The sequence below is a fragment of the Neomonachus schauinslandi genome, chromosome 9 (genome assembly GCF_002201575.2).
Source record: "Neomonachus schauinslandi chromosome 9, ASM220157v2, whole genome shotgun sequence".
In the NCBI taxonomy this organism is placed as follows: domain Eukaryota; kingdom Metazoa; phylum Chordata; class Mammalia; order Carnivora; family Phocidae; genus Neomonachus; species Neomonachus schauinslandi.
In genome coordinates, this window is record NC_058411.1 from 79224541 (window position 1) to 79238318 (window position 13778).

Genomic DNA, 13778 nt, shown 5'->3' on the forward strand with positions numbered 1-13778 from the left:
TAAAAAAAATATCTTAGGCTTGCGGATCATACAGTCTCTGTCACAACTACTCAACTCTGTCATTGTGGCACTAAAGCAGCTGCAGACACCACATAAATGGGTGTGTCTGTGTCCCAATAAAACTTTATTTGTGGACACTGAAATTAGAATTTCATATTAATTTTCACATGTCATGAAATATTCTCTAAAAATTTTTGTCAACCATTTAAAAATGTAGTAACTATTTTTAGCTCGCAGGCTGTACAAAAATAGGCAGCAGGCTGAGTTTTACCTATGAGCCACAGTTTCCTAACCCTTTTTCTCTGCACACTCCTTATAAAATCTCAGATGACTGAACCAGGTGACAGTGACCCACTCTAGGTCTTAGTTTCTCCATTGATAGAGTGAGGCAACTAGACTCTAAGGTCCCTTTCAGAGATGTGACCTTGAGGTTTTTGATAGGGGTATCTACCCAAAGACAAAAATGTGTTGTAAAAGGGAATCTGTGGGCTCCTTCATGGGACACTATTAAAAGATACCTCTCTCAGATAACTCCAAGAACCAAAGTCATTCAGGAATTATATTGTAAAGAACATTAGATACATAAAACTTAACAGTAAAATATATATATATATTCATGAAACTATAAGTTTAGGGAACAGGATTAAATGAATTTCTCTACTCCAGGACTTCTCAAACCTATGCATTAGGACTATCCAAAGGAGGGGTCTTCCAAAAAGAGACTCTCAGACAAGGACTCGGGTACAGGTAGTTTATGTAAGAAGCAAAAATAGAAAACACAAATGAGACAGGGAAAATTGAGATAGGGAAATGAGAAAAGCCCTATCACTTATGTTAGTGAACAAGTTAGCAGTGAGCAACTGGAGCTCAGTTCTGCTGGAAACTCTCTGGGAAACTATGATGTGGCTTCAGAACATTCCACAGAAAGTGGGGAGACTTAGGCATTTATCTATTAAGTCCAGCCTCCCAATGGTTAAGAGGTGTCCCTGAGGGTATGAATAGCCCCACACTTCCAGGTTGTAACTGCAGGGAGCCCAGAAGTTCCCAGAGTGCTAAAGAAAGCCCTCAGGCAAAGAAGAGAGCCAGCTCAAGGTAGGAAGCTATCCACTTTCCAGAACCATCTACCAGGGCTAAATTCAGAGAGGGGTTGAAGAGATAAGGTGTGAGTGTCGGCTATAAAAGGTGATGGGGGATGAGGGGATGGAAATCAATATTTTCTCACCTCATCTGCCATCAAAACGCTTTCTTCCTCAATCATCCCAACTAATCTGACTGAGGAATTCCTTTATACATGAAGCATCTGTCCTTGGAGAGATACTGCTTTAATGTAAATACAATAGTGCCAGTGTCTGGGTAATCATGATAAAATCAGAAGATCCCTTCTAAAATCAATGACAAGGCATACACTAAATATCAATAAGCCTCTGTCCTCTCTGGGGCAGAAACTAGGCCAATACATTTCACACAGTGCCAGGCATGAGGTCAATTCCAACATGAAAAAAAAAAAAAAAAACCCGCAAAGAACAATTCACCTCCAAATGAGGTTGCCATCTGAAGTGAAGCATGTCGGAGGAGGGACAGAATGTTCAAAGTGTATTTGGAAGCATAACAAGGCATCACCATCTGCCATCTGAGTCCCACCTCCCCAGCCCTCTAGCCATCTGCACACCTGCTCAGGCAGGTCGCATCAGGGCAGGGATGGCCATGCCTTCATTAATGCAGTGGCAATAAAAACAAAAGCTCAGGAAATATCTCTAAAGCCCCTGACACCGTTACTTCCTTACATTTGGAATCTGTTTCCATAAAGAAACATATGGAAAAGAGATTCATAAACCTAAAGCTTAAATCTACACAGGGCTGAAGTTTCTGTGTGAGCTGAATTTTTAGACTACCAGGTCATACGTAGAAAATCAGCAAACTGTTAAAGAAATGGCAGAGCAAATGCTAAGCAGAACCTAATCTGGAATCCATTATACATATTCTCATTTTGAACTGTGATCAATATAAGAATCACCTCTTTTCTACCTTCATTCAGATTTCATCTCTAGACCCACTTTTCCCAGGAAAGCTAAAATAAATCCATCCAGAACTAACTATGGAGAAGTGCCTCTAAGTGCTAGATGCAACCCGTTCTCCTGGAGAGCCTTGCAGATAAGAGTCCAGTTTGGCTATTCCAGCTCTTTAGATCCTCCACACCAGAGACTGGGTTTATGTAAATGCAGCACACCCAAAGAGGAATAGAGCCTATCCAGGATCCATTCTGTAAGAAAGGCTATTTACTTGATCTGTCTGCTCTAGGCAATAGGATACTGATTCTAAATGTTACAGAAGTTCCTCCCAGTTCAAATGTCTCTTCTTAAAAATAGCTAAAAGGGTTTTTTTTTTTAACTTGGAAATTATAAAGATATCAAAAGACACACTGTTAATAGGAGCTCACTGAATATATTACATGCAGTGAAATAGATATACCCTCTTCTAATTAGTCAGGTTAAGCATATGAATCTGTGCGAAGACAATCCAGCTGAGCAGTTAGATGTACAAGCTCTGAGGTCAGACTGCTTGGGTTCACCCTGGCTTCACCACTTACCAGCTGTGTGACCTGAGTCAAGTCACTCAAACTCTCTGAGACTCAGTTTCTTTGGGTATAAATGAGGAATAATAGTACAAGTTAATGAAGTGCATGTAAATAAAAATACAGGTAAAGTGTTTACCATGGTATCTGGTACATAATAAGAGTTTTTAAACATTAGCTATTTGTAGTAGGCTGAAAAATAGCTCTCCAAAAGATATTCACATCTGAAAACCTGGAACCTAGAGTTGTTACCTTATATGGAACAAGCATCTTTAAAGATGTGATTAAGTGGGGCGCCTGAGTGGCTCAGTTGGTTAGGTTAAAGCATCTGCCTTCGGCTCAGGTCGTGATCCCAGAGTCCTGGGATCAAGCCCCACATCAGGCTCTCCCTCCCCTTGGAGAGTCTGCTTCTTCCTCTCCTCCCGGCTCATGCTGTCTCTTGCTCTCTCTCTTTCTCTCTCTCAAATAAATAAATATAATCTTAAAAAAAAAAAAAAAGATGTGATTAAGTTAAGGAGCTTGACATGGGGAGATTGCCTGGGTTACCTGAGTGGGCCCTAAATGCAAACATAAGTATCCTTATGAGAGGGAGTCAGAGGGGTACTTCTCACACACACACACACACACATGTATGTGAGTAAAGCCAATGTGAAGATGGAGCTGAGAGAGATTTGAAGGTGCTGGCCTTGAAGACTGGAGTAACAGGATCACAAGCCAAGGAATGTCAGCAGCCACCAGAAGCTGGAAGAGGCAAGGCTAGGATTTTCCCCTAGAGGCTCCAGAGGAAGTGCAGCCCTGCCAACACCCTGATTCCTTACTAGTGATAAAGATTTCGGACTTCTGGCCTCCAGAATTGTGAGAGAATAAATTTCTGTTTTGTTTTTTTTTTTTAAAGATTTTATTTATTTATTTGACAGAGAAAGACACAGCGAGAGAGGGAACACAAGCAGGGGGGAGTGGGAGAGGGAGAAGCAGGCTCCCCGCCGAGCAGGGAGCCCGATGCGGGACTCAATCCCGGGACTCCAGGATCATGACCTGAGCTGAAGGCAGTCGCTTAACCAACTGAGCCACCCAGGCGCCCTAAATTTCTGTTGTTTTAAGCCATCAAATTTCTGGTAATTTGTTAGAGCAGCCACAGGAAACAAATACACTGTTGTGATATATTTGTATCAATTCTCCACTGCTACATAACAAAACTTGGTGGCTTTAAGCAAGAATATTTGTTATCTCACAGTTTCTGCAGATCAGGAATCTAAGCACAGCTTTGCTGTGTCACTAACTCAAAGTGTCTCACAAGGCTATAATCAAGGTGTGGACTCTGGTTTCATCTTCAGGCTCTCAGGATAAGGATATAGTTCTTCACAAGTTCCCAGACTGAGGACCTCAGATTCTCACTGCATGTTGGTCAGAGGCTGCCCTCCGTTCCTTGTCACATGTCTCTCTCCCCAAAGCAGCACACAACACACAGTTCATCAGAGTGACCAAGAGAGAGACTAAGAGAGAGAGAGAAGATAGAAGTCAACATCGTTTTTAACCTAATCTCAGAAGTGACATCCCATTACATTTGCTGCATTGTCTTTGTTCTAGAAGTGATTCACTAGGTTTAAGACCCTTAATTACCTAGAATAAATTACTGCAAACAATCTTTTTATTTCATAGCTCTCCTGGCTCTACATCATCAGCTGACCTTTTGAACACTAAACTCATCTAATTCACATTGGTCTGCTTGTTGTATAATGTAGGACTGGTAATTGTAAGAATTCCCAGTCTTTTGGTCTGCAAATGCTCAGCACAGACTTTAAAATAAAAGGGAAGCATCAACCATATTTCTGTAACTTTACATCGTTCCCATGTGTTTCTATGTAACTCCTCCAACTCTGAAAAAACTGTCGGCTATGTAGTTGCCTAGGACATGGGGAGGAATGCCTAGGAATGGCTTCTACCTGCCATGGTGGTAATGAGAGGATTTTTCTAGATTTCTGTGAATTTGGCACAACAAGAACAACTTCCAGCCCAGAACACTTTTCAGTCTCAATAGTTATTCCCTGTCTCAATAGTTAGTTATTCCCTATGTCACATGTGTCTCTCTCCAACCCTGGAATCTGTGACTAGCTTTCAAACTGTCCTTTTGTTTCACTAACATTTTACTGTTTGAATGTTCATACCACTTAGATCAAATATCATAGAACCTTTGAGCTGAAAATATCCTTTTTTTAAAGATTTATTTATTTATTTGAGAGAGAGAGAGAGATAAGGAGTGGGGGAAGGGGCAGAGCGAGAGAATATCCAAGCAGACTCCCACTGACTGCAGAGCCCATCTGGGGGCTCGATCCCAGGAGCCAAGAGATCAGGGCCTGAGTAGAAACCAAGAGTTGGACGCTCAGCCAACTGAGCCACCCAGGTAGGTGCTCCTGAGCTGAAAATATCTTAAATTTGCCTAATCAACCCTCTAAGAAAAAAAGCTCAGAGCAATTTCTCTCTCACATTCTCACAGTCTCTGATACTCTTGTGCTAGTACGGTCAGAGATGGGTCTATTGTCTCAATTCCTAACACAGTGAGTGCGTGTACGTGTACGTGTGTGTGTTGTGCCTCATTGTGCACTGCTTTTAGACACTCTGACTAGTTTGCAAGTACACAATATGTACTGGGGAAATGTTTGTAAGCAATATCAAAATCCATGTTAGAACAACAACAAAAATATCCAAAAGAAACATAACTGTGATAAGGATTCTGAAGAGAAGAGATAATAAAGTGTGAATTTAGCCCCATGTGGAACATGAATTTTTTTCTTGGCTTCATGTCCTAATATCAAAGGAGATAGAAACCCTACAGAAATTTGAACAGGGATGGCTTAATATAAATAATTATTATAAGTAATTGTTAACTATTTACAGGAAATTAGCTACCAAAAGAGAACTTTAAGATTACCCAAGGTCTCAGTGAGAGAACCCAAGGAAGAAACACACTTGGAAGGGGTCCCTTCCCCAAGGTTTGAAATCAGACCTGATTAGAGGGCTGTGGTTGCAGCCTGCTGGATGGCAGAGAAGTTGCTGGGCTGCCCTAGGATAAGGCTGGTGGGCAGAGAACCATGACTGGATGCCAATGAAACTCACTAGGAAGCTGCCATCAGAGGCTGCTGTGGAATTCACGGGGAAGCTGTTGGAGGTACCCACAGAACTTACCTGGAAGGCACCCACCAGGGTGGTAATAAGCTCACTGGAAAGCAGCTTTCCAGGAAGCTGCCTGCAGCTGATACCACTGACACTTGTTGAAGGTCATCTCCATGGCAGGATGGCCAAGCACCATAGGAACAAGAAGGAGGGAAAAATACATCTGCAACTGGAAGAGAAGCCCCTACCTGCAAGTGTTCCTCTTTTGCCCTCTACTGACAAAATTTAACATGGTGCCAGGAAGTAAATAAAGAAATGCTTATAAGATCCATCTCTGCTATCAAGCAGGACAACAAAGGGTAGATCTGGAGCTGAGAAGCAATACATCGATAACAGGAACAGGGTCCTCATCAGTGAAGAGGCTTGAGCTCTAGTCTCAGCAATACCAACTTGCTAATACCTAGGGACCTATCAGACACTAGATCCCCTTCATGATGTCTTGGTATCTCTCTACTTTCATTAATCCAATCTATTTTTCCTCCATTTTTTTATTTAAATCCAATTAACAGATAATGTATTATTGGTTTCAGAGGTAGAGGTCAGTGATTCATCAGTCTTTTATAATACCCAGTGCTCATATCACGTGCTCTCCTTAATGTCCATCACCAAGTTACCCCATCCTCCCACCTACCTCCCCTCCAGGAACCCTCAGTTTGTTTCCTATGATTAAGAGTCTCTTACGGTTTCTCTCTCTCTCTCTGGTTTCATCTTGTTTTATTTTTTCCTCTCCTCCCCTATTTTGAGTTTGGTAGTCACAATGAGCCATTCTATTACTTCAACATATAATAACTGAAAATAGCAAATAAACAAAACATACTTATCAAGTTTCCAAGAGCTCACACTAATAGATTTTTCTATTTTATTTTGCCTGAAACCAAACTTTAAGACAATTTTTACTTCCTAATGCTGTTTATGATATTGTGATTATAAGAAATACATATCTTCATCTCCCTTCCTGGCACAGGAGTTTCTGAAACACTTGGAATTTCTAAGTGATAGAGGTAAGAAGGAATATCTTTTGTTATTCATAATCAGCCCTCCAGCAACCATACCTGAATTCATGCTAATGAGGTGACTCTTTGTGGGCTACTATATTGCTTCAGGATGAAGGTTGGTTGCCAGAGAAACCAACCAGGTGATTACAGGGTTGGAACTTTCAGCCCCTTCCCCCATCTCAAGGGAAAGGTGAGCAGCTAATTGAGTTAATCACCAATGAGCTTTGATTTAAGCAATCATGCCTGTGTAATGGAGCCTCCTTAAAAACCCTAAACAACAGGGTTCAGAGAATTTCTGATTTGATGAATACATGCAGGAAGGGTGGTGCACCCCTTTTCCATGGGGCAGAAGCTTCTGTGCTGGGGAGCCTTCTAGACTTTGCCCAATGCACCTCTTCACCCGGCTGTTCATTTGTATCCTTTATAATATCCTCTATAAAATATACTGGTAATAGTAAGTACTCTCCTGAGTTCTGTGAGCCATTCTATCAAACTACTGAAGGGGGGGGGGGGGGGGGGGTCATGGAAACCCCTAATCTGTAACTAGTTGGTCTGCAGTACATGCAGCTGGGACTTGAGACGGGCATCTGAAGTGGGAGCTGTCTTTGAGTCTGAGCCCTAAATCTTTGGAGTCTGTACTAACTCTGGGTAGTTAGTGTCAGAAATGAACTAAATTGTAGAACACTCAACTGGTATCCACAGAGAATTGGAGAATTGCTTGGTGTGGAAAACCCACACATTTGGTGATAGAAGGGTTGTGGGTAAAACAGCCCATTACTGCTGTAACAAATTACCACAGACTTAGTGGTTTAAAATAACACAAATTTATTCACTTATCGCTCTGGAGGTCAGAAGCCTAAAATGGGTTTTCCTGGCTGCATTCCTTCTAGAGGCTCTATGGGAGAATCCATTTCCTTTTCCATCTTGTGGAGGTGAGCTGCATTCCTTGGCTCATGGCAATTTCCTGTAGCTTCAAAGCCAGCAGTGTATCATCTCTCCTCTCTGACTTCTGCTCTTGTCCTCACATTTTCTGTCTGACTCATCCCTCTTGCCTCCCTTTTATAAGGACCCTTGTGATTACAGTGGACCCACAAGATAATCCAGAATAATCTCCCCACCTGAAGATTTAATCACATCTGCAAAGTCTCTTGCCATGGAAGGTAATATATTCACAGGTTTGGGGCGCCTGGGTGGCTCAGTCGTTGAGCGTCTGCCTTCGGCTCAGGTCATGATCCCAGGGTCCTGGGATCGAGCCCCGCATCGGGCTCCCTGCTCATGGGAAGCCTGCTTCTCCCTCTCTCACTCCCCCTGCTTGTGTTCCCTCTCTCGCTGCGTCTCTCTCTGTCAAATAAATAAATAAAATCTTTAAAAAATATATATATATATATATTCACAGGTTCTAGAGATTAAGGCATGGATATCTTTGGGAGGCCATCATTCTGTCTATCACACAATCCTTCCTAAAATTAAAGTCTCTTGAATATTGCATGATTTTTGCTTCAAGTATATTTTCTCATATAAAAGGGTCTCAAAACCTACCTACCCAGTTTTCAAGATGCTATAATAAGTTACCAGATACCCTTGGTTTCTCTTCAGCCCCCCATTCTTACTCTTCCTAAAAAACTCATTTAATTAACTTTCACCCTCCTTGTAATTCCTACTCATTAAATAATAAAAAAGATGATAAATTAGTTTATGAACTCACGAGCCCTAGTGACACAAGTTTTCTCACAGATCCTCAATTACTCTACCAACCTCCCTATATATATTTGAATTGTCTTCTAGAGTTAGAGGGATTTCTGAATTAATGAGCAGAGGTGCAAGGCCTATTCAGCACATGTGCACGTGCACACACACACACACACACACACAGTCCTGTCCCACAAGCCTAAACTTATTTATTGCATTTCCTTCTGTTCCAAGGTTTCCTTATTCTCATTCTGCTTCTCAGTATATGGCAGGAGAGAAAGTGGAATACATAATTCTAGAGTATTTAAGGAATCTCAAGACAAAGACAGCTTTCATTTAGAATACAGAGTGTCAAAATGGGACTAGAAAACAACGAGATACCACCAGACACCTATTAGAATGGTCAAAATCCAAAACACTGACAACTCCAAATGCTGGTAAAGGTGTGGAGCAACAGGTACTCTCATTTGTCATTGGTGGAAATTCAAAATGGTACAGCCACTTTAGAAGACAGTTTGGCAGTTCCTTACAAAACTAAAATACTCTTACCAGATGATATGATTATCTGCCTAGAAAACCAAAAGCATTAATTTGGGAAGTTTAAGCTGCTTTAACAGATAAAAGCCAAAATTTCAGTTGCTAACAGGACACAAAGTTCATTATAGTTTAAAGCAGTAGGTGTTCAATAAGCATATGTGAAATGAATGGGCAAATTCCAACACTGTAATAGTGAAAAAAAGAGGAATAATCTTAATGCTAGTTACATAAATAATGATAACCCCATCACTTAGCAAAATTATGCTATTTAAAATACATTGTATGTCTATGCATACCAACTGATAAACATAGCCATGATATGTTTATGTTTTAAAGAAAGCAATTATTGTACAATATATGCAAACATTTAGAAGAATATACCATCCATTAACCATGGAATTCTGAGGTTCTTGGTACTCAGACTGCCTGGATAATTTCCCAGGACAAACCTCCTGAGCAAAAACCTAGCCAACAGTGTCCTCCCTTCTGGGCCTGAATGGCAGCCACAAGACAGCTGTCAGGATTTAGTGGATGAAACTTGGATGCATAGACTGGGGATTCCCCAGGACTCCTCCTGGTGCAGAGCAAAGCCAGGGCTAAGAAGACAACAGGGTAAACCACAGGCCAGGGACCTCCATTTGTCCTTTTGCTCCAGGTCCCTCAAATGTTAGATAAGCCTGCCTGAACTTAACCATAGCAACCTTCTCTACCAAAGCCAGAGTTTCCACTTCCGGTGGCAGGGTCTGGAGAAGGCGGCAGGCGCCATGTCCGGCCGCAAAGGTGGCAAGAAGAAGCCCCTGAAGCAGCCCAAGAAGCAGGCCAAGGAGATGGACAAGGAAGATAAGGCATTCAAGCAGAAACAGAAAGAGGAGCAGAAGAAACTCGAGGAGCTAAAAGCGAAGGCCGTGGGGAAGGGCCCCCTGGCCACAGTTGGAATTAAGAAACCTGGCAAAAAGTAAGCTGTTCCTTGTGCCCAAGGCAATGATGATCCTTAATTCCATTCCTGTTTAAACATCTGGATTCCCTGTCATAGCATCTCTTGCTACCTAGAGCTGGAATGAAGTGTTGTCTTAGATCCTGTTGTACATTTAAGAATAAACTTTTGTAAAAAAATAAAATAACCAAAGCCAGAATTTTACCAATGCCGGTAATTCTTTTTAGTCTCATGTTGGCCTAACTGACTTCCCATCATTGGACTGGGCTTTACTACAGCAGAAACCAACTGCTTTCTGAAGGCTACAAACTACTGACTGGGACACAAACACCAAATGTCATCCTGTCTCAGACACCACCAGGGCCTAATGCTTCTGCCAGGCTAAAAAGTCATTTGATGGCAGAAATCCAGGCAGCATCTTGAGGCCAGTTAATTCAGCCATGCCTGTCACTAACTGTCATCCTTTGCCAGGACCCAAAGTGCAAGTTCCTCTGGTCATTAGCTCTTTCTTCTGTTCTCCCCGCCCCCACCCAGTTCAGTTCTCTGTTCACCCCAAATCTACCTTTCATCCTCCCATTATTGACAAATCCATCAGCCCTTCTCATCTTACTCTGTGGGATCCTCATTCTTTGTCAACCACCACTGAATTTCCACCTTTCCCCCAAACACTCCCTCTACCTGTTTATCTCCACTTCCGATCCTGGGTTGTTCACTGTCCTTCTGCCCATATGATGGGGGGGGGGGGGGGTGGGGATATCCATCACGTTTTTCTTGCTCTACACTGCTGCCTTCAGACTACTACCCCTCCACCTTTGTATAAACACACCTCTATTGAGGGTTATATCATCTGTCTGTAGCTCCCACTCCTTCCCTTGCCATTGTTATTATTGACTTTCTAATTACTACATATATTTCTTTTTTTTATTAACATATAATGTATTATTTGTTTCAGGGGTACAGGTCTGTGATTCATCAGTCTTACACAATTCACAGCGCTCACCATAGCACATACCACCCCCCAATGTCATCACCCAGCCACCCCATTCTTCCCACCCCCCTCCACTCCAGCAACCCTCAGTTTGTTTCCTGAGATTAAGAGTCTCTTATGGTTTGTGTCCCTCTCTGGTTTCGTCTTGTTTCATTTTTCCACTACTTGTATTTCTTACAGATTTGAGCATCTGGATCATCTCATTACCTTCCTTTCTTCTCTAATGCTGTCATCATTCAAGGTTCTAGGTGAATCTGATGTCCTTGTGCACAACCTATCTGACATCACAGTTCCTTGACCTCCACTCTATTTCAGCAATCTACTGCTATTCCAAATCCAGTTCTTTGCTATTTCCAGAACTATTCCACCTTTTAAACCAAAATCCTCATATCCACTTCCAAACTGCACCTTCCCAACTTTTCTTACTCTTTATTCTCAGTCTCTATTCTTATACCGCATCAATGCCTCCAAGACTTTAATCCCACATCTCCCCTCATCTGTCTGCCCCTGTCTATTAATTGGACTTCCTGTTATCCTCCAATAATCACTGAAAACAAAAATATGATTGTGTCACTCTACTTAAAATTCCTCAAAGGCTCTTCATATGTTTTAAAAATTTCAAATTCCTGGGGCACCTGGGTGGCTCAGATGGTTAAGCGTCTGCCTTCGGCTCAGGTCATGATCTCAGGGTCCTGGCATCAAGTCCCACATTGGGCTCCTTGCTTAGCAAGGAGCCTGCTTCTCCCTCTGCCTGCCACTCCCCCTGCTTGTACTCTCCCTCTCTCTCTCTGGCAAATAAATAAATAAAATCTTTTAAAAAAATAAATAAATAAAAATTTCAAATTCCTTAGACAGAGAATTCTTTCTAACTTTGTAATTTGGCCTAGCCTGACCACTCCAGCCTTATTTCACCCACCACCCCAACACATGTCCTGCACTCCATCCAGTTTTGTAGACCTAGTTGCAGTTCCATTTATCCATCCTCTAGAATGCCCTTCTCTACTCTCTCCTCTTGGCTAACTCAAAAATGTTTAATTTTTTAAATTAAACTTTTTACTTTAAGGTAATTATAGATACATGTACAGTTTAAGACATAATACAGAGATAACCCAAGATAACCCAATGCAGAGATAACCAAGTAAAGATAACCCCTTTACCCAGTGTTGCCTAATGGTAACATCACACAAAACTATACTATGGTATCAGAACCAAGAGACTAATACTGATATCATCAAGATACAAAAGAGTTCCATCACCCCAAGGATCTCTCATATTGCCCCATGATAGTCATGCTCACTTCTCTCCCACCCCTGGCCCCTTCTTAATCCCTGGCAACCATTAATCTGTTCTCCTTTTTTATAATTTTGTCATTTCAAGAATGCTATATGAAAGATATTATATAGTTTGTAACCCTTTGAAAAATTGGCTTTTTTCACACAACATAATTCTCTGGAGAAAAACTCCATGTTGTTGCAGGTTTCAATAGTTCATTCCCTGATTGCCGAATAGTATTACATGGAGTGGATGTACCTGTTCATCTATTGACCCATTTTTCAACCACGAGCCCATTAAAATCATATGGGTTGTTTAAAGTTTTCTTTTCCCCTATTATGAATATAGCTGCTATAAAACATTCATGTAAGTTTTTTTATGTGAATTTAAGTTTTCATTTCCTTGAGATAAATATTCAAGAGATAAATATTCAAGAGTATAATTGCTGGATCATATGGTTGTTGCATGCTTAGTTTTTGGCTTTGTTTTTGTTTGTTTATTTGTTTTTAAGAAACTGCCAAAATATTTTCTAGAGACAGAATGTGACATTTCACATTTCCACTAGTGGTAAACGAATGATCCAGTTTCTCCACATCCTCACCAGCATTTGACGTCATTTTATTTTAGCCACTCTGATGGGTATAAATGATACCTCATTGTGGTTATAATTTGCATTTCCCTAATGGCTACTGAGATTAAACATCTTTTCATGGGTTTATTTTCCACCTATATGTCCTTTTTAGTGAAATGTCTCTTCATGGGCTTTTTTCTCATTGGATTTTTTTTTAACCATTGAGTTTTAAGAATTGTTTATATATTCTAGATATTAGTCTTTTGTCAGATATGTGATTTCTAAATATTTTCTCTCATTCTGTAACTTACCTATTCATTCTATCAATTGGCTCTTCCATGGAGAAAAAAGAAATATTTTAACTTTGATTAATTCTAATTTATCAAATTTTCCTTTTATGGATAATGCTTTTAGTGCCAAGTCTAAGAACTGTTTACCTAGCCCTAAATCCTAAAGATTTTCCTTTTTTTTCTTAAAGCTTTGTGGTTTTACATTTTCTATTTAACTCCATGATCCATTTTGAGTTCATTTTTGTATAAGGTATGAGGCTTAGATCAAGGTTTATTTTTTGCCTACAAATAACCAATGACTCCAGCACTATTTGTTGAAAAGGCTGTCTTTCCTCCATTAAATTGATTTTCCTCCTTTGTCAAAAGTAAGTTCAACATATTTATGTGTATTTATTTCTGGCTTCTCTATTCTGTTCCATTGATTTATACGTCTATTCCTCCACTAATAGTACACAATATTGGTCACTATTATTAAATAATAAGTCTTAAAATCACATAGACTGAATCCTCCAGCTTTTTGTCATTGTCAAAATTGTCCTATCTATGTTAGTTCTTCTGCCTTTCTATATAAATTTTAGAATAATTTTGTCTATATCTACAAAAACATCTTGGAGGGATTTTAATAGGGAGTACATTAAACCTGCACATCAATATAGGAAGAATTGACATCTTCACTTTGTCAAATCTTCTAATCCATAAAGAGAATATGTTGCTCCATGCCATTAATTTTTGATTTGACTCATCAGCATTTTGTAATTT

General features: G+C 40.5%; 1 protein-coding gene across 1 annotated transcript; it reads left to right on the forward strand.

Moving 5' to 3' along the window:
* Nucleotides 1–9728: 9728 nt before the first annotated feature.
* On the forward strand, nt 9729–9923 carry LOC110585458 (translation machinery-associated protein 7-like). Its single transcript, XM_044918313.1, has one exon. The coding sequence runs from the start codon at nt 9729–9731 to the stop codon at nt 9921–9923; it is 195 nt and encodes a 64-aa protein (XP_044774248.1).
* The last annotated feature ends 3855 nt before the right edge of the window (nt 9924–13778 follow it).